This window comes from Coffea arabica, chromosome 1e (genome assembly GCF_036785885.1).
Source record: "Coffea arabica cultivar ET-39 chromosome 1e, Coffea Arabica ET-39 HiFi, whole genome shotgun sequence".
NCBI lineage: Eukaryota > Viridiplantae > Streptophyta > Magnoliopsida > Gentianales > Rubiaceae > Coffea > Coffea arabica.
In genome coordinates, this window is record NC_092311.1 from 51,551,150 (window position 1) to 51,573,030 (window position 21,881).

At 36.9% G+C, this 21,881-nt stretch overlaps 3 protein-coding genes across 4 annotated transcripts; 1 reads left to right on the forward strand and 2 right to left on the reverse strand.

Moving 5' to 3' along the window:
* Positions 1–5,467: 5,467 nt before the first annotated feature.
* Positions 5,468–9,843, forward strand: LOC113713648 (oleoyl-acyl carrier protein thioesterase, chloroplastic-like). The gene is made up of 7 exons (XM_027237430.2): positions 5,468–6,178; positions 7,044–7,177; positions 7,271–7,384; positions 7,660–7,755; positions 8,372–8,459; positions 8,533–8,601; positions 9,097–9,843. The coding sequence occupies exons 1-7, from the start codon at positions 5,828–5,830 to the stop codon at positions 9,367–9,369; spliced, it is 1,125 nt and encodes a 374-aa protein (XP_027093231.1). The 5' UTR covers positions 5,468–5,827; the 3' UTR covers positions 9,370–9,843.
* Positions 9,844–12,471: 2,628 nt separating this feature from the next.
* On the reverse strand, positions 12,472–17,099 carry LOC113713656 (uncharacterized). 2 transcript variants are annotated; one of them, XM_027237439.2, is made up of 6 exons: positions 16,924–17,099; positions 15,356–15,643; positions 15,150–15,207; positions 14,453–14,571; positions 13,297–13,547; positions 12,472–12,747 (listed from the first exon to the last, which is right to left on the reverse strand). In XM_027237439.2, the coding sequence occupies exons 2-5, from the start codon at positions 15,593–15,595 to the stop codon at positions 13,305–13,307; spliced, it is 660 nt and encodes a 219-aa protein (XP_027093240.1). In that variant the 5' UTR covers positions 15,596–15,643; positions 16,924–17,099; the 3' UTR covers positions 12,472–12,747; positions 13,297–13,304. The 2 variants fall into 2 exon arrangements, with proteins under 2 accessions (XP_027093240.1, XP_027093245.1); XM_027237444.2 differs by having other exon boundaries at positions 12,639–12,747; positions 13,297–13,517; positions 16,924–17,096.
* A 2,263-nt stretch (positions 17,100–19,362) lies between these two features.
* LOC113713670 (uncharacterized) lies at positions 19,363–21,881 on the reverse strand. Its single transcript, XM_027237454.2, has one exon. It carries the CDS (start codon positions 21,373–21,375, stop codon positions 19,579–19,581), a length of 1,797 nt encoding a protein of 598 aa, XP_027093255.1. The 5' UTR covers positions 21,376–21,881; the 3' UTR covers positions 19,363–19,578.

The window sequence follows — 21,881 nt, forward strand, 5'->3', positions numbered from 1 at the left end:
ATTCAATTACTAATATAACTTATATACATACATAAGAGATATTTAAGAAAACAAAGTTTCATCTCTCTTTTTAAAGTATTTTTTTAATATTAGTTTTTCTAACTGGACTAATTTTACTATAAAAAAACTTAACCTCATGGGAGGTTTGTGTAATTTTATAAATTTTAACGGAGGTTAGTGAAATTATTTGAAACCTCAGAGGCGGTTTCTGAAATTATCCCATATTTCAGTGTCTGAGAGCAAGCTTCTAGGTCAACGAACGAGCTGCTCGTGATTACTCCTGGCCAGCTACCATTTTCCTCCTGTTTGAACGCATGACTATAGCTGTCCCTTTATTCCATTCACAAGCCAACCTAAAAATATATATATATATTTTTTCTTTCACTTTGACTAGTCATTTTTAGCTATTAGCACCATATATATATGTAGTTATCTACATCAGAAACGACTCAGGAATTTCAAGAGTTGTCGTATCATAAGGTCCTTACTTAAATCGAATCTGTTATCTGTTTCAGTATCATCTATATCTTGATTACTCATATCAATGTCCTCATCTACATCTAAATTAGAAACAACTCAAGAATTGTTGTATCGTAAGGTTCTAAGCTCGATTCCCATGGCCATCGGTGGTATCTATACTTAAAGAGGAGCTAGCGATTTTCAAGTGAAGAAGGCGCGACAAAGATCAGATGGGCAAATCAATAATCCTAAAATTTTGGGAGGAAATTCGATTTAAAAGAGGATTGTCTGCAATTGAACATCCTGACATCTTCAGTCTTCACTTCACTGTGCTTGCAAGAGCACCGATCCTTGATCAATTCAACCACTGAACTGAACTGAACTGAACTGTTGTACCAGCTTCTCGCAACAATTACATGTGTCACTGCTCAAAAGTAAAGCCAATGTATTGTTGGGAGTAGACTCATCCCCGCTGCAGTTAATGCTAATTTTGGAAGCAGACTTGTCCCTCCCTGCTGCACCAAGTGAGTTGATAATGAAATAAATGCCCTTATTAATCCATGATTAGCGGATGCGGAAAACGTGGGCTCATTACGTGGTGGTGCAGACTCTCTTATCTTCTCATGCTTCATTTCGATTGAAAAAAAAAAAATTGAAGCGTGAGACACCATACGTTTTAAAAAACGAGTTTTAGGGTGTGAGCCATCTGGATTTCTTCTGTCACACCACCATTGATGGCTGCTGTGTCCGTATCCTTGGATTCTCTTCTCCTCCTCCGTATTTAATTACTAAATCCTAGCGTTCTACGAATCTTCTTCGGTATTGGCTAGGTGTTGCCTTCATGCGCCAGCCAGCCCATGAGTTCCTAAAATTGGAGCAAAACAAAGCCAGAGAAGCTTGGCGTTAATCACAAGGGGAGTTTAATTTGACTTTGGTATTTTCGAAAATGATGGCCATCTTGTTTATACTTTTCCTTTTATTACACCTTTCTCATCTTACGGGCCATCTTCTTATTATCATTATTTATTAGTGTCGTATTTTCTTGCTTCCTCCCAATTTTGTGGTCAAGTCAACGATTGAGGTTACGAAACATAAATGTGGTCGCTGGAGGAAAAGTTTGGGTAACTTCTAATAATGCTAAAACTGGACCACCGCTATAACCAAGCACGAAATAGGAACGTTAAGAATGTGAATCGCCATCTGCTTCAAAGATTTAAAATCATCCAGAATTAATGCAAAGAAAATAAGAAACACCAGTTACAGTTCAACTGCTTGAATGTGTAAGAGATCTGCTTCAAGTGAGTCGCGGTCTAAATTCATATTTATTCAGGACTACTCATTCTGTGCTGGTTCTTCTCCTTTAAATCAAAAATAGAAAAAGAAATCAAATCTCTTTGCCAAGACGAATCTCCATATGTTGTCTGTCTGTGATATATATATATATTGACTACTGCCTCATCACTGTCTTGCTCCAAATTTTAAAACAAAAATGAAAAGTCGAAGCATCATTGGTCGATTTGGGTCGCTAGCTCATGTAGCATGTATTTACCACCTTCGCAGGCCAGCATGGCTTGCAAAGTGTTTATCATCTGCATGATGCATGTGATGTGATTAAGATAAGGCTACCTGGGGTCGTAGATCAATTGCGGATCCGGGAATCTGATCATAATTTAGTATCTCAACTGAAGGTTATTAGAATTTTTTTCATTATCAGATTAGGATTCAAATCCTATGTTTGACAGTTGAAAATAAAACTGTGTTAGGAGGGATGAGTTCGAATTCTATGCTTGACAATCGGGGATGAAACGCCATTAAGAGGGGTGATGATATAAAATGCTTATGAGTTCTCTAGATGATCGTGTTTTAACATCTTATGCTATTATAGCCAGCGTAGATAGTTTTAGTGTAGGGAAAAAAAACGATAGGAATAACCTGCAAAACCAACCGCGTAGTTGAGTAAATGAACTCGGGCTTCGAATCCTCTGTCCTCAAAATAGTCTTTGTCCATTATGTCCCTTATTTATATAACTATCACGTGTCTCTAACCCTTTGTTAGCCCAAACTCAAATAAATCGATAATAATCAGTTTACAAATTTATTCAAAATCAATTAAAACAGATAATTCAAAACTTTTTTTTATTTTCTTTTTAACGAAAAAGAGTCTTGTTGATTTGGGGTAAAAAATAAAGAAGAGTTTTAGTTGATTTTTATGTTTATGGTCAACAAGACTCTTTTTTGTAAAAAAGAAAATAAAAAAAGTTTTGAATTATCTGTTTTAATTTCGAGTAAACTTATTAATTAATTATTATCGATTTTATTTGAGTTTGGATTAACAAAAAATCAGAAACATGTGATAGTTGTACAGATAAGGAACATGTACTACTTTGGGGACAGAGGACATGAACTGGATATCTTTTACTACTTTTTTGTTACATCAAAGGAGTGGTTTAGGATTGCTTCGCAGCACCATATGATATATGATCATTGCGAATTGACAAAAGTCAAGAGTTGGCGGCTGTTCACTATGCCAATCCACACGGTATTTTCTTTTAGATTTGGTATTTTCTGGACAGCGTTATTTATTTAGACTTTTGTCTTTTACAATCTGTACTACCATTTATTTAGACTTTGGCAGCCAAATATATAACAGTAAAAGACGAAATTAGTGGAGCACATAGCAATTTCTTTTTTTTTTTTTTGTTTTGTTTCATTTAGTGTCTGAAAACAACAACAACAATAATAATAAAATAAAAAGAAGTGGGTCACCAGCAGGGGTGTCAATGGATCGGGTCCGGGTCGGAATTGAAAATTTCATATCCGAACCCGTTTATATGTAATAGACCCAGACCTGATTCGTATACTCGGCGAGTCTTGATTTTAAAATCCCGGAACCAGATCCGACGGATCCAGTTCAGATCGGATCCAAATTTAAATGTTTTATCGAAAATCAATTACAAATCCAATCTCCAAACTTAAACAAATCAAATTATAAAGTTAAATCACAAATAACTCGCAATAGCCATTTCAAAACTAACCACAATTAATCTACAAAGTTATTACTAAATTGTTAATTTGATAAAAGAATGTATTTAGAAATATTTATATTTTATAATTATTAGTATATTGTTTGGGCCCGAATCGGATACGGATTGAAATCCTATATTTCGTATCCGACCTCTTTTTTTGTTAGAGTAAACAGGTCCGGACCTGGGTTTCGGAATTATTTTTCAATCCAAATTCAAAAAAGTTTATCGAATTCGTGTCGGATCCGGATCTAGACCCCGACCCGTTGACACCCCTCGTCACCTAAAAGCCAACTATCACAACTGAGTCGTTTATTTCAAAATTTGATTGAAAAAAGAAAAAAGAAGTTAGTTTTAAAATGGAAGGTCCAATGCCACATCGGGTCAGATTAATCTAAACCATTGAATTGTATTGTACAATTGCTGGGGCGATTGGAAAGAAACCGATCCCAAATTTAGGGCTAGCTGTACCTTGTCAGTCTACGGGGTATAGTTAGTTGATTTAAAGCATCCAAAGGTGCTCACAAGCCCAATGGGATGAGATTAACAACACGGGCGGCACCATCTTGTTTCCTTGCAAATTAGGGATCCCAAGCCTAGTCCAATTTTGCTTTGCCTTCGGATCCAACAATTCGTTTAGGCACAGATTTTCATCATGATTGGCAGTGGCAGTTGGCACAGGGTGATGCACTAGAAATTAACTCCCTTGGCAACTTTAACATAAAATTATTTAAGTTAAGAAAGCCCTTTTCCTTTAGATTATTCATTCCAACCTTTTTAATGGAATCTCATCTCTTATAAAAATTTAAGAATGTTCAAAATAGCAGGGTGTCAAATTTATCCTTATAAATATTATTTTGTTAATGCATCACCAAGTCTTAACGTATTTGTGCGCTCAATAAGTAAATGAATGTAATTTTTCATAATAAATAATTTTTCCTCATGTTTAAAGTATAATTTCCTTACTAGCAAACAAATGTTTTAAGATACGTTACTAGCAAACAAAAATTTAAATTTATTGCCCTAACAATAATGTTAATTTGTGGTGCTAGTGCCTTGCTCTATCTTCAATAACAACTGGAATGACTTGGTAAACTTTTCTCCTGCCAGCTTCTTTCAGCCTTTAGGAGAACCACTCTATAGGTCGATGGGATGAGAATCCCACCTGCACTGAAAAAAAATTCAAAGGAGATGACAGAGCATTCCTTTGATCTAGTGAAATTTTTATATCTATTAACTTCTTATACACAGTTTCTTTAGACTCTCTTTTCTATAAATTAGGATAGATTAGATTATAAAAATTTTATCGTTATCGTAAAAAAAAAAAAAAAAAAAAAATCAGCCTTTAGGAGCGTTTTCTTGACTAATATCCAGAATTTCATTAAAAACCATTAACTAATATCCCGCATTTCATTACACTATTTTCATAGTATCCATTAACGCGAAACAAACTATTATGTCGAACTGAAATAAAATACCAACACCTTTTCTAAGGCCAACAACACCAACTTGAAATGAATTTAAAAAGAATAAAATTGATGAGCAGCTGACAAAGATATTTCCAGAATCAGCTCTGAGTTGTTACTACATAATAGTAGGGTTTCTAGTTTAATAGTGGTGAGTGGTCTGACGCAGCAGATCCAATTTTGTATTTGTGCGTCCAGAGGGGCTGAATTTTGTATTTGTGGAGAGGGCCTGAATTCTTCAAGCAAACGTCAGATAATTCCAACTTCAGCAAAGTGCAAGTTGTTCGGCGATGCTTGACTACTACAGGGCTGCGCATGATCCATCAACTTTTCTTTCCATTCCCATCCAAACGAAGAAAGTTTTATTTATTTATTTATTTTGAAGGAAAAACGAAGAAAGTTTTAAAGACACCACCAAGTCCATATGCGTAATATCACCCAAGAACCCCCCACCCCCCCCCCCCCCCTTTTTTTTTTTTTTCGTTTTTTACCCAAGAGCCCATCTGATTACAGAGTTTTATTGCTCCTACTATACCATGCCATATTGTTGCATAGGTCTCATCGAAAATAGCCACATTCTCCCTTCCCCACCGACCACACGGTCTCGGTCGCACACCAGTAACTTCCAAAAACAGCAAAATATAACCAGTAGAACCCCAGCTGCTAGCAGTACCAGTAGTCAACAACGTTCCCCACAGCCTCTGTCGCACACCGATATCTTCCAAAAACAACAAACATAACCAGAAGAACCCCAGATGCTAGGCTAGCTAGTAGTAAATAACATCGCACGCAGGTTTCTGTGGCATTCAGTCTCTGTGGGCAATCCACACACGGAGCAAGAGGGATTTTGTTGTAATAAACAAGAGAAAGAAAGAAAAGATGTTGTCGAGGGGGACATTTTGTGTATGCAATTCAATCACCGACCACAGCCATGCCGCTGCCCCCGGCCTAAGTGGTCAATGCCATCAAAGATTCTTCAATTTTACCAATCGGCGCAGAAATTTTGTCATCTCCTCTTCTGGGGCGGCCCAGAAAGATCCGGTTCTGGCTGTGGCTACCGACGAGCCCAATGCCAAGCAAGCTGGATTCCAGCCCAGCCTAGCTGACCGCCTCAGGCTTGGGAGCTTAACCCAGGATGGCTTGTCTTACAAGGAGAAGTTCATTGTCAGGTGCTATGAGGTTGGAATTAACAAAACTGCCACCGTTGAAACCATTGCCAATCTCTTGCAGGTACTCTAATTTCACACTAACTTTTGGTACTATATACCAAAGATTGCAACTTTATGGGGCTTTACCTTTGAATTTGCCAATGCATGCATGCCTTCTATGGTTTTTGAATGATGAAATTGACAATCTTCTATTTTTGTTTTCTAATATATATGATTATCAAGCAGGTTTTATTTTTTCAGTTTTCAGAAATCGCTGTGTTGTTGTTGTTTCTCTGTCGAAATACTAGCAAGCTGTAAATTCATATGGGCTCTTATATAACTAGCATTTCTCTGTGTTTGCTTTGGGTTTTATGATAAAGTTTGGCAAAATTAGTGAACAAATTACAAGTTCAGGAATGGTTTGTCGCTGGAGTCTTCTTGACTCTGATCCTTGTTAATCTCTCGATTGACATTTTGCTGTTTTCTTTAGGAGGGGAGGGGGGGATGTCTTCAAATCATGTTAGCATTGTTTGCTTTTTCTGATTGATTTGAGTGTGTATGATTCGAGTCATTGGAACCTTACACAAGGAGGGGAATGAACAATCCGTGGAGAATGAAGTAGAGTAGATTCATCTTTTTCTGTCCCTCTTGGTCAATAGGTTGGCTGGAACTTTTGGTGGTTTGTCAGAAAAGTTTGTTTCTTCCTACCCACTCTGTTCCCAAAGTTTTTTTCTTTTCCTACTGCCCCAACCATTGTAGTTTGTGTTGCTGGTTTATCTCTCCAGTTACGCTAGATTTTTGTTTTGTTTGGATAATTTTCTTTCTTGAATATAGCAAGCCATGCATAATGAATTTGAGAACAGAAATGAAAGATGAGTGAGCTTTTCTCAGTTTTGCTGAAACTATATTGCTTTGTTAAATTACACATTTAAAAATTTGTTGGGCAGGAAGTTGGATGCAACCATGCTCAGAATGTTGGGTTTTCAACGGATGGATTTGCAACAACACATACTATGAGAAAACTGCACCTCATATGGGTGACTTCTCGCATGCATATTGAAATTTACAAGTATCCTGCTTGGTAGTAACCACACCACTCATTTTGCATTCATCAGTCAAAGCAATGGGCTTTTGCTCTTTTATATGTGTTTCATGTGGGGAGTCTCTGTGACAGGAGTGATGTAGTTGAAATTGAGACGTGGTGTCAAAGTGAAGGAAGAATTGGTACTAGACGTGATTGGATCCTTAAAGACTATGCCAATGGTGAAGTCATTGGAAGAGCCACCAGGTGAATTTTCATATTGACTGCAAGAGGCTAAGACCAGCGAGACGGTGTGCATCATGCACCCTAAATCAGATGTCCAATTAGCCCAACATTGTGAACCTGCTGATCTTTTTTGCATTGTCTAGGTTTTATTGTTTGGCTTTTTAAGAAATTCTCCATTCACAGTTTATAATCATGTTGTGAGATTTCCTACCATATATTTGGTTACATGGTATAAGTTCTGATCTTGTGTTTCAGGCCAGTTACATAACTGGATTTGATTATGATTTCTATTGCAGCAAGTGGGTAATGATGAACCAAGACACAAGAAGGCTTCAGAAAGTGACTGATGATGTCCGTGATGAGTATTTAATCTACTGCCCAAAAGCACCTAGGTGGCTTCCTTGACCCTGATTACCTGTGTCATACTACTAAGTTGTCATGTTCCCGAATCATTGCGTAACTGTGGAAGACCAAATTGCAATTATTACTGGAAATTGCAGAATAGTGTGAATTTGTTCTTCATTCTCTTGAAATGAGCATCTTCTGAATGTTCAAGAACCACTCAGTCCATTCGGTTCTTCTTTTGTGTTTCCAGTTAAATATGAATGTAACTCACCTACTGTACAGTCCTGAGTACCAAAGCATAGTTCTCTTTTATTCAACCATTTGGGCACTTTTATATATGCTATAAAGTCAGTTTTGAATAAAACATGAAAAAACACTAATTTTTAGTACACTGGAAAGACTGGCGGGGCATTGCCTCTTCTATGTAGTTACAGTAAAGGTAGTCCATTAGGATCTGCATATTAAAATTAGCTTTCACAATATGGAGCCATTTCTTGTCCAACTCAACCAAATTCTTGTCTTATTTTGTAAAAGGTGGACATCTTTTAATTAATATAGATTATTTATCCAGATAACTCTGACTGAATTTTCGTCTGTTTTTTATAGCAGTGTAGATAAATGTTTCCTTATATGTGTCCTTGGATTCATTTTTTTGCCCATTAGATTAGCATTTCCTGAGGAGAATAATGCCAGTTTGAAGAAAATTGCAAAACTGAAAGATCCTGCTCAATATTCCAAAATAGGACTGGTGGTGAGGATCTTATTCTAAATGATCGTTTTTGAACATCTGCTCTCAAATATCTTACGTGCTTCTATGTTGGCAGCCCCGACGAGCTGATCTGGACATGAATCAGCATGTAAACAATGTAACCTACATTGGATGGGTTCTTGAGGTTAGTCTTCAACCATCACAATGCTGCAACTTCTATACTGGAGCTATATTTGTTCAGGCACTTGCATGCTTGGAATTCTTTGGATATTAGTTTCCTTATCCATCAGTTCGAGTAGTCTAGCTAGAATGTCTATAAGTGTGATGAAAAGATCTGGTATTGGCAGCACTTGTCAAAATTACTGGTTAGTGAGTGACCTATAAGCTTTGGCAAAAACTAGAAAGATATTCCTGTTGGGTTAGCACCTGGTTGAGTATCAAGTCAAGGCAATTAATGAGGTGTGAGAGATTCTTGCCAGCGCGAGAAACACTAAGCTTCTGAAAGCCTTCATCTTAGGTCGTTGATTATGTCTGGTAACTATGATACCATCGGTTGTCTTTCCGATTCAGTAACAGATACCTTGTGATTGTTTATCCTAATGAATTCCTGCTTGCATTAATTTTTGACTATCACTTCAAAGCACAACATTGATATTGATGATCCTTACTTGTCTGCCAGAGTATACCTCAAGAAGTCATTGACAATTATGAACTACAAACTATTACATTGGATTATCGGCGTGAGTGCCAACATGATGACATAGTCGATTCCCTCACCAGCCCTGAACTGGATGATGATGCTGCAATTCTTCAGACAACTAATGGGTCCCCTACTGCTAGTAGAGATACCGACAAGTGCTGCCAGTTTTTGCATTTATTAAGATTATCTGGTGATGGACTTGAAATCAATAGGGGTCGCACTGAGTGGAGAAAGAAACCTGCAAAAAGATGAAATCTGCATGTACTTCTGGTGGAGAAAGGCGAGCTTTTTGTTTGGTTGTGTTAAACACTAGTGCATCTCTTCTTCTTTTCCCTTTCTAATTCTTGACTTTTTCTTCTTCACAAGAGGGAAGGATTCTGTTTGAATTAGGCCCTCATTAGACAGTCAATTGTGTGTTTCCATCTTGTTTAATTCTGCATATGATAGATGAAGTAGCAGCATCGAAAGTGTTATTCATCATAACAAGGGATAGAGTTTGACCCTATGTTAGCTTAGCTTTCTTCAACCCAATGCATAGTCATGGACTCATCGCTGTTGAACTTTTGACTTAGAATATACGTACTACGCTAGTGGAACGCAGGTCTCCGGCTGATGTATCGGTTGTTCATCATCGTCCATAGTGTACAATTCATCACAACATGTTGGATTGTTCTAAAATTTTATCCATGAATGATAACTGCTCTTCAGAGTTTGCAAGCTAGCAAATTTTGATCTCTATCTCATATTATTTATGCATCATTCACTTGATGATGTCATATTGAAGAAGTTGGGCTAGTAACTGAATCCTACTAACCTCACATGCTTCATTTCTTAAAAGGGTTAAAAACAAAAAAGCCCTCTGTGATATACTTAATATACAGGAAAGTCCCTTGTGATTTTAAAACGTACAAAACGACACCTCATGTTTTGAACTAAATTGTAAAATTGACGAAATTCAATAAACTTAACGGAAATGATGGTCTCGGTGGTTAAACTTATTGGATTTCGTTAAGTTTTTCGTTATGTTTATCGGATTCCGTTAAGTTTACCGAATTCCATCAGCTTTGCAATTTAATTCAAAACATGAGGTGTCGTTTTGTACGTTTTGTACGTTTTGAAACCATGAGGTTTTTTTGTTTTTAACCCTTTCTTAAATCCAACATTCGTGATAGTAAGAGCGTTGCTTCATTTGACAGAAGTAATTAAACAGGTGAATGACGTTTCTTAAATCCAACTACTATCGAATGGAGATCGCAAAAATTTTTGTCATTCGACAGGTAAGAAAGATACAAGCAATGGCGAAAGTTCTGCTGCGAACGTTTTTCCCTTGCTTGGGCCATATTTGTTAAGAGTATCATGATGTCCATTCAGCAATACATTTCAAATTTTGAGTTACCTACGAATTACTGCTGTTCTGAGTTCTCAAGCCAGCAATTTTTATCTTATATAGCGTTGCACCATTTCCTGCTTCATTTCTAAATTCTAACATTGCTAAAGCTTTCAGGATCAGACGATCATTGCATCAGACTTGGCAGAAGTGGTTAAATTGGAGAGTAAAGTTGAAGCAGCATGCGTTAAATACATATAATGAGAGTGATAAGCAAACTTATGCTTTATGCTTGTAGTTGTACCATCTAAACAACCTACTTAAACATTTCCCAGAAAAACAGAGGATAAGCTATTAGCATTTTAACGCGACATGTCATATGGAACCTGGCTAGTCCAATTTCCAGTAACAGTAAATCTCCATATCTTGACGCAAGGATAAGGAATTCCCGTGGCACTAGCACTTTTCCAAAATTTAAGTTCCCAAAACGTGGTAAAAGAGGAAATCAAGCCAGGACCTGACGATGATGAAGGAAAGGAGCCCGGACCTGGGACGGAAAAAAAAAGGACCTGATAAAGGGAAGAAGTCGGGACCTGACGACGGAAAAAAAAGAACGAAAGCTCCGTAATTAGGGACCAAAATGCTTTTCCAGTGTGGTTTAAAGAACTTGGCATCTATGTGGGGAAAGATTATCTATTTTCTCATGTGTAGTTGTGAAAATAATCGGTAACACAGCGAAGGGGTTCAATCAATCTTCTAAAAGGGTAGCCTGGAAATTGGAGCCAACGGACCCGATCCTCGTAAATTTTCTAGTTCGAATCCCCAGATTCCCCACAAGGATGCTAAAAGCCTAGACCTGAAAAGAAAGATGGTCACCACAACCACCCGATAGCCTCGCAAAGATTCCGCGATCCAATCAATGCTAAGTGCTCGTGTAACCTATTCTTTTTTTTTTTTTTGTCAGCAACGATACATTTGTATAACCTACTCTATCCTAATCTAGGGGGAGGAGGAGCCTAAAGAGACTGTGGTAGAGAGCTAGTGGGTATACAGATCCAACTAGACCGAGGGAGTGCTATGGCACAACCCTTAAATTTTTTTTCGCTGCAGGTGAGATTTTAGCTTATGTAACCCATTCAGCCAAGCGAAAGAAATATACGCACAAGCAAAGACTTCTTCTTTTGGCAGTTTTATCCAACGCATTCCGTATAGGAATGGCAACAGATGCGGATACCCACGGGGTCTATTGGGGCGGGAGAGAGGGGGAACTTTTCCCTCCCGTTTAGAAACAGGGCGGGGGTGGTGGTATACTCCTCCTGCACCGCCACCCGTTTGAAAAAAAAAAAGATATATATATATATGTGTGTGTGTGCATAATTACATATATAATGATATTATGAATTATACAACTAATTATGCTTGTCTATTAATAAAATTTATTAATTATTTATACTAAATTTATTAATACATTTACATTAAATTCCTAACTATACTTAATACAATAACACTTTTTTTCTAAAAAAACACTAATAATTTAGTGATTGTATTTGCATCAAAAGTAAAAACTTGATTATTTTAGTTATATTTGTTTTATCATATTACATTGTATTCAAATAACTTTTGTTAAATTATTTTTATAAATTTCAATTGTGAAATTACAATGAATAATAATTTAATAATATGTTGATATTTTAATACTTGATTATTTGCTCAAATTTAATTATAATAAAATTATATTATAAACTTTTTTAACCCCACGAATGCCCCGCAAGGAAAACGGGGGCGAGGCAAGAGAAATTAATAGCCCTATCCTACCCCATTGCCACCCCTACTTCCGTATCAAGGAAAGAGCAAGAAGCTCAAATTTGCCCCAAAAAAAAACTGAATTGCAGTGGATTATCTGTTTCCCGTACATTTGTTATGGATGCGTTTTTGAGAGTAAACATCTGGTTTTTGTTCCAATTCTTCTCAATAAAACAGAGTAATAAGGGAGATGCGAGAGTATATTAGCATTTGCAATATTGAAGGAATAAGAACGAAGTCTTCATCAGCAATTGAAAAATCAATCAGAACTTCACTAAAATTACATATATCATAGCCAAAACAAATATCTTGCCGGGTGTCACTTAATGCAAGAAGGAACACCCAGAACAATAAACAGCCTAAGCCTTAGCCAACCCTGCAAATCCTTCAATTTTGTCCCGTCTTCCAAAACCCACCTTTAAGGTATTTAATGCCTCATATCACCCGTGCTCTTTATCCAGGTCTCTCACGGTCAAACCGAACAGGCTTTGAACCAAGCCCTATTGAAAAACGAATATTCAAGTGAACAGTTTGAATGAATTAAAACAATGCTCATACAGTATACTGTACAAAATGAAAACCTTTATAACAACATATCAAATGGGACATCTGTCACATATAAGATGAGAGTCCAGATAAAAACCAGCATGTGAACAAGGATTGCAGAGACAAAAAATGAACAGATAAGGGCGTTTTTAGAAGAGAAACACCAAAACAAAGCTTTAACCAGCTCAGATAAGTGAATTATTCAAAACAAATTTCACTGGTTTTAATTCCAATCAGTAAATTTCACTGGTTGCACGAAGCAACCAACTAATGTATCAAGTCGTCATTATCATAGGAATCCAGCCCTATTGTCCTTTCAGATCCCAAAAGAAGAATTTAACACTTGCAGACTCTAAACGTTGGCTGCAAATATGTCTAATGTTACTTTTTCTCCATTGTAAACAGATGATTTAAGTTCAATTTCATGGTAACAGCCATTGATATTGTTACTTTCACGATAAGGCAGAAAACCTGCTTCATTCCAAGTAGGAAAAGAGGAAAACCTTGAGCATTAACTTGCAGCAGGAAGATAGACCCTGATAATGTCTTTCGTTGTGACTTTCCGCCTACATGTAGGGCATTTATTCTGAGCAGCTATGGCAGACTTGATGCATGCCTTACAGAAAATGTGACCACACTTGGTTGACATTTCCTCAACCAATGGACCCATGCAAACTGGACAATTGAAGGTAGGCTCCTTTGGTGGGGGCGGTGGTGGCAGTGGCTGCGACACCACAGAATTCACATTATCTCTCTGCAGTTCCGAGAAAATAATCAAACTGGGAAAAATCACTTCATATGGTGATCCAACTAAGAAAACTAAATCAGATTACAAAGTGGATGAATACAGAGAAAATAATCAAACTTGGAAAAAATGCTTCATACAGCAATCCAACTAAGAAGGCTAAATCAGATTATGAAAGTGGATGAATTTAGAACAAAATGTTATCAGCTTTACAAACAAAATGATCAAGTTCAAGAAACTTCATAAATCAAGAGCTACAAACCCATCATTCAAGAAACTTCATAAGGCACAATTATGATATACATGCCGAACTAAGTCAGAATAGTTAGCATCTTTTCTTCTAATTTTCTGGGGAGTAAGGAAAAACCAAACAAACACAAAATTTAGTTCCGTAAAAACATCCATAATCAGATGACCATAAGAGGAGATACAACAAATTCAAATAAAAATTAAGATCTAAGAGTTAGTCTTGTCTCTGGTATTATCATTACCATAATTATCAAGGTTTTCTAGAATAGAATGATGATATCAGTCAGACCCCTTCATCACTCAGGTATTTAGTAAGAGAAATGATGTCCATAATTGGAACACTGCCAGCATGCACGTTAAATATAACTCAAGATTTACATAATTTAACTGTAACACCTGAGAAGAAAAAGAAATGAGGCAACCTAATTATAGAAAAAACCTTCACCAGGGAGAAAAGGAACCAGGTAAAAGTAAAATGATCTATACTGTCAAAAAGGTGAAACTAAAATGCTCTATCTTGAACCGTGAAACATAAAAATGCAATCTTCAACCAGGACATAAATTCATCAAGTTAACATTAACTCAAATCAAAATAGCAATTTTCTAATCAACACTCAAAGTGTGGTGCAGAATAGATTAAAGCAGCCATAGAACCATAGTATTACCCCAGAGTTGCTTGCACCTTCCAGGTTAATGTAAAGGTCGCAGTTTATAAATGTTTGGTTTGCAGAGACTCTTCTGTGCTTGTTTCGACCATTTTGAGTCCCTCTAGATGATCGTTCGTCTGCAATTGTTGCAAATAAAGTCACAGCATTAATCCCCCCCCAAAAAAAATAGAAACAGGGTAAACTAAAAATTTTATATGACTAATTTCTTTTCCTTAATTGTCATATAGCAAATGTCCAATAATTCATTGAAGGGTGAAAAAGAAGATGTCATAGAAATTCACCCAAAGAAAACAAATGATTCAAAACAATACTTTTAGGTAATCATTGTCTGTACTGGCTGTTGCCATTCATTTACCAGTAGAAATATTTTTAAGTAAAGAGTATCAACTGTGATAGCTAGCAAAGAAAGGACATCTCTATAAAAATAGCCAAATGGCATATAGCATGTTAAGCGAGTAAATCAGAGCAACTAAATAACTACATCTGTCTTTAGAGGCACATGACCTCATGGACACAATCAAAAGATAAACTTGACAATGATTTTAAAAAAAAATGTTTCGGGTGGCCCTGTAAATAAAGAACTTGAGTCAATCTCAAAGTACAACAAAGCACTCAAACCCACAAATTAAGCACATGTCTCAAGATGGCAAAACTCAAACTAATGTCTGTGAACAAAGGGAAATGGAAGAAGTACCAGAGTCTACATCAACGACGATCACCCGCCCATGATTCCTCCTAGAATTGTTTTTAGCCTGAGGTAAACGAAGACAATCTTTAACACTATTAATCATGATGCCAGAATGCCATAACAAAGACAAAAATAAATCTCCAAGAGACGTGCTAAATCAAAACAAAAATGCAAAGGGGAAGAGTAGATGAAACAAAGAAGGAAATCCATACCTCTGCAAACGCCCTAGGCGAGGATATCATCACATCATCATCAATTGCCTCAAGATCAATTGGGCAAGGTGGGATAGGACCAGCTCCCCAGCTAGTTTCATAGTCTTGAGACTGAGAACGAGCTGAAGGTCCCACTTGGTCACGGTTATCACTTGGTGGCACTGCATTTAGATCAACATTTAATCCTGTTTTCCGCCTTCGTTGAGACCTTGAATATGTCCTATGTCCCTGGGTGCTCATCACAAATTTGAGTATGGCCTGACAGGATAAGGCACTCTGAAATTCTTACTGCAAAAACAAATCAAATTGCACAATTAGAGCTTAGGATGAAAAAAGGCGTCAACCATGTAGTAAGAACCAATTTCTAGATCAACCAAAACCCTCTTAACGTCAAGAATAAAAAGCAAAAACAATCAAACCCAGTCCTTCACAGTAAGAACCAATTTTGAACTTTTGAATCTAGCACGAAGGTTAGACAGCTTACAAGAGATGACAACTACAGGGCAATAAGAAGTTTTTTCCTTTCGATAATCTTATGACCTGATTAAGTATCCAAAAGCTAGAAGCGTCAAGCATGGCCAGACATTCAGTCGTTAGACAGTCTTACTAGAAACTAATACTACGATTTAACTAAACACGACAGATGTAGGCAAAAAGATTCAGAAATAATCAGGTATGGTCAACAGGACAAACAGTGGTGATGTTCTCAATGAAACAAAGCTATGTAATAAAGACCATAATCGTCTGATACAAGCAATCCTATGTGAACCACCAGAATGATACAACAAAATAGCGAATGTCTACTAAAGCTTGCTGGCACAAGACTTAAAAATCGGCTAAAGTGGGAAAAGTCGGTATCTTTAAATGACAACCACAACCTAAAGCAGAAAACTGCCACCAAAACCATGAGTTGAGAGAAAAGTAGCCATTCTACAAGCAAAATCTGAGGAAAGTCTTTACAATGTAAACAGGAGAAAAAAGTTTGGATGAATAAGTTTGCTAGCAGTTTGCTTTTCTTTAAAAAAAAAAAAAGGAAGAAAGAAAGGAAAAAAAGAGAGGAAAAACTCTTTTTTTTTTACGCAGCAAAAGTGTCTAAAATTTTTCTTACAAGCTCATACCTCAATTCTGAAATGTGAAAAAAATGAAGAGTAACCGTCCTCTTCACATTTAATCATCTAATTAAAATAAAGTTACAAAAGATTGGATCAGTATTCAAAATCATCGTCAAAAGTCTTCTTTTTTTTTTACAAAATATGGTGATCGGTTAATAGAGCATATTTACTTAAAAAAAAGGAATAAAATTAAATCACTGCTACAAGAACATTTATGTAAAAAAGGCCCCAAAAAATATATAGCTACTAATCAGAAAAACCACTACTTCCTTCAAAAAAAAACAAAACAAAAACAAAAACACTCGACGATAATGATTTTTTAACAAAAAATTAAACTTAAAACAGCAGATGCCTCGATCATGAACCGACCCAGAAATCGACTTGGAAAACGAAAGAAATTAGATACAAAATTTATGTGAAAAAACGAAATAAGGGGAGAGGATGGGGATTAGAAACCTGATATGTAGAGGTGGATGGGCGATTGACACTTGGTCTTCTCCGCCTCTCTGGCTAGGGCTTTTAAATAGAGAAGGGGAAGGAAGGGGATGGAAGGGGAAGCGTTCCAGTACTGGTATTAGTATTTTTAGAGAGAGAGAATTGTGTGACTAAAAGGAAACAGCAGGATGGGGGATGGGGCGGACTGTCAAGTTCCAGTTTTTGACCAGAGAGATTGGGAGAAACGGATGCGGGTAAGCAAAATCGGTGTTTAGTATTAGGGTCGGGGCCGATGTTGGATCCGAAGTCAGTTGGAGCTAGACAAGGTGACACGTCGCCTTCTAAGAAAGGAGAAAGAAACAAAAAGGCGACACACGGTCCAATTTTATGATTGTTTCCCCCCACTGCTTCCGTTACCGCGCTTCGCTGTACTTTGCGTACTTGCCCGCGTCAACGTTGGTTCAAACCTATGGAGTTTCTTTCTTTTTTTTCCCCCCCTTTTTGGAGCCTTTTTTCTTTTTTTTTTGGGGTGATTAAGTCATGGAGTTCCTTTTTGCTTTGCTTACTGCACTTTTTTTCATCAAAATTCTTCGGACCTTTGGAATTAAAGGACAACATTGATGATTGAACATTTGAACCTGTATTGTTAAACTTTTCGAGCATTCACTTAGTTTTCTTCAAATTTACAATTGATTTGCTTTTCTTTTAAAAATCGAAAATTTTACATTTTAGAACTTTGAAACTACATGGTGTGATTACAATTGCATTTTACTGCCATATATTTAGTTATTTTATTCATAGTTATTAAATTCGATACAACAAAAAACTCGTCAGAGGGACCAAATCAATGAATCACTGATTAAACAAATAGATATTAAAATAATAATTATAAATATAAATTTTTATATACATAATAAAAAAGTAAACAAGTGTGTATAAAAAATATTTAGTTATCAAATAAAAGCTAAGTAAAGTTTCATATACATTTAAATGAAAATTTGATGTACAAATATTATCAAAAGCATACATACACTTTGTTACAAAAATAAAGATTCAAATAGGTCAGACCAAGTTTGACCTAATTAACTCCTTATATGGTCAAATAATAGGGTCAACCCAACTGGATAATCAATTCATCTGACCGAACGATTCAACCACCAACTAATGATAAGTTGAGGGGCACTTTTGGTGTCAAATATTTTTTTCATCCTTGAAATACTTTTTTATTTTTGTTTTTTTTTTAAAATTGAACTAATTTGTTACAAGAAAAATTAATTTAAAAAAAATTAGTGATATTTTTAAAATCTCAAAACAAGATAATGAAACTGTTAAAAACCTCAAATGAGGTTCGAGATTTCTAAAAAAATCCCTTTATTTGCCGTAGGCTAGAATTCGTATCGTCAAACCGGGACCGAGGGAGCTGGAACTTGGTAGTTGTATAGATGGGTCAAAATGCATCCAACATTGAACTCACTTCTATGCTTTTGAATTTGCAATTATGTTGAACCCATTTCTACTAATTTTGTAAAACTCAATCTAACGGTCCATAATTATAACCTTTTACGTACGAGATTTTTCTTGGAATTTCCAACTTAATCTACCATATTTTGTGGCTTAGCAACCGAGTATAAGTTACCACACATTAAAATGAAGCCAAGTTTTTTACCAAATGAACATGAGATTTTAAAGAACCAAACTCAAATCAAGATTGATATTTGTTTGGTTCATCTTTTGACAATTACCAGAACATAATGATTTGCCCTGTTTGATATGCTCAGCGCCAGAAAAATCTACCTACCGGCTTTTATGTGATGGTGAATATCAAGTGCTGTTCATCCTCCGCCAGTCTGCCTCCGCAGTCCGTGTACAGCCCCTCACTATTCTGAGGTTCGCAAAATTATTAGTACCGTAGTATGTCAAGGCCGGGGATTGACCACAAAAAAAAAAAAAAAAAAGTACGTTAAGGCAGCGACAAACGGTTCCCAGAAGTTAGCAGAACACTTATGAGTGGAAACACTACTACTACTTTCGTTGATCAGACTGTGTCCATCGCAAGTTTCAGGGTAAAATGAGGGAGTCGCCCTTATTCATGAGGAAAAAAAGCCATATATGAAGTGATAACAGTAATATAAAAACCAAAGGGCCATGGAGCTACCAGATAGTTTGATTATACCAGGGAGCCACATCAGAAATTTTGTATCTTAAACAAAACGCATCAATAAAGCATAGCAATTAGCATCTTCCAGGTACTTGCTTCAATGTTGTTCCTAATCTCCTTCCATTCAGTTCCAGAAGAAAACCCAAAGACCATGCTACTGAACATTATAATGTAAACTATAGTAGTACTAACTATTAATTCCTGCCAGATGAAATTCGCAAGTAGAGACACAAAAATCCAGTACTCTACCTTCCAACGAGCTAGAAATCCCCAACAATTTATGGTTATTGGAACAATCCGAGTACAGTAAACATTTGGAATCGCATCACATACAATTGTAAAAGATAACACGAACAAAGTTGTCTTACAGTTACACAGTTCAATCAGAGTCATTTTTCTTATTTGTCCTGTCAATAAATTAGAATGAAATCGTGATCGTTGCTTTTATGCGAACAACAAACTCTAAAACAAACAAGATTACAGTTAAACTTACTGGGGAAAATTGTGAAGGTATGCCATCATAAAAGCTTCTCTGTCAACCTGATCATGAATGAATTCACAGCAATTGAATCCAAAACTATCCAAGATGATTCAAATAGTTCGTGAAAGTACTCAGCTCCTGTCTCCTCAGCCGCACTTCTAAATGCAATCCCAAATGCATTTCCCTGAACTGCACCGAGTCGCGGCTTCCCGCAAACCCCCACCATTAATACTTTATCCCGTTCTTGAGTATAACAAACACAGACTAACGGCTTCATCCTTGCTCCCTTTTCCCGTAAGGCATCCATCAGAAAATAACCAAATTTAGTTAAAGCCTGAGGGCGACATAACACCTTTGTATCTGCTGAATCTTCAAGCTTCACCCACCGAAATTTACTCCCACTTCTTATTGATCCTTTCTTGGTTATGGCTGAGCTACCTTGTCTAAGAATCGACCTTTGCACTGAGATAGCATGTTTCATCCCAATTTCGAGCTTATCAAGCTTGTTCAAGGACAATGCATCATAAGCAACCCCAAACTGTTTTGAAGCAGAGGAGCCATCGGATTCTACGGATGACTCTAACAGGGCGGTAACTCCATGCACTACATCTGCTGCAGAGACCCTTGAACTGTATCCGTGCAATAGTAAGAATCCTCTAAAATAAAAATCCGTGAGACCAAACTCTGGAAGATACTGCTCAAACATGTCCTTCATCCTTCTCTTGATCTCAACACTCATATACTGAAACTTTTGTTTGCACTCTTCCCGGGCAAACCCCATCCGAGCTAAAAGAAGCTGCATCTTCTTTATGCCATTGTCACTCCAAGTCTTTAACTTAGTTGCAATGTAAGATGAACACAACATCGAATCAAACAAGTTCCATTCTTGTAAGAGCATCAGCCTTGGCTCATCCTCGTATGAGATTCTTGAAGTGTCAGGTGCAGTGACCTTTGTTCCATCTTTGAGAGTAACTGAAGTAATAGTGTCCAAATTGCCTGAGCTATTAATATGCTGCTCAAGCTCCATTACCCCAGCGTGGTATCTCTCTTCTGTTAATCTCTCGTGAACAAACTGGTCAGTTAAAGCCACACAAGCCAACCAAAGCAACTCATTTGTGTTTTTCCTGAGAGAATGAGACAGTTCATACATCAAACAGCCAGATGGCTTCCCATGAAAGGTACCCATAAAGTAGTACTCTTTCTTCAACTTTCTGAAAAGCTTAACTGGGTCATTCTCACTTTCTTGAGAAACCTTCCTCCTCTTTCGAGTCCCTTGACTCTCACCACCATCTTCCTCCTCACCCTCACTGTCATTCTCATCCTCACTATCCGAATCGTCCTCAATCTCATCATCACTATTCAAATCACCGGCGTTAGCCAGCTCTGAAATGTCAAAATCATAAGCCAAATCAGCCTGGTGCTCATCATCCTTGGTGTAAAGCACCACAACACGATCATTCCTGTCGCTCAAATTATGCAAGTGGATGGGCCTGTGGCTATCCACCACAAAAACACAAGCCGAAGGACCAATTTGTAATACCCTCCTAAGATCTCTATGACAACCCCAATTAACTAACAAAATTGTAATGGGTTCCTCAGACAAGGCACACAAATTAGGTCCCGCATATTTATGAATTTCCTTAAAACTGGAAACTGGATAACAAGCATATCTAACGGAATCAGATTCAAGAACATGGCCAATTATCTTTAAAGCACAAAGCGAATCCACATCAGAAGTTGAAGGGAAAATTAGCAAAGGAGTGGACGAAGCTGAAGCTAAAGCCGATTTGCGCAACCGCAAGTAAAATGATTCTATACTTAGCTCTCTCACCATAATTCCTTAACTGAGCTATGCAAAAATAAGGAAAATCTAATCTTTTTCCAGTAAAAAACAATTCTGAGCTCATTACAGAATTATGTTCCGCATGGGCATTTATACAAGCACTTGGATGGGACCTTTAAATCTTATACAAATAGAAAATGAGAACTATTTGTGAACCCAATTTGCGGATCTATGGGAGAGGAAAGGAGAGATCGAAGTCAGATTCAGGGTTTTGTAGAAATACCTCGAAGGGGAGAATTAAGTTGAACCCGGAAGAGGATTGAAGCTGGAAGATCAATTATATGAGCTCACAGCACTTAAATTGTTGTCGTTCCGTTGAGATTTGTAATCTGAGGAGAAGAAAGTGATTTTGAGGAAAAGAGGATTTGAGCTTTGAATAATGAATACTTCTGCGTTTGAGTTTAGAAATTTGAAATTTTCAACGACCGCCAAATTTTGGCGGGTGAATCATTCGGCCTGAAACGGATCCATATTGATCTGACGAAATTAGCCTCCGT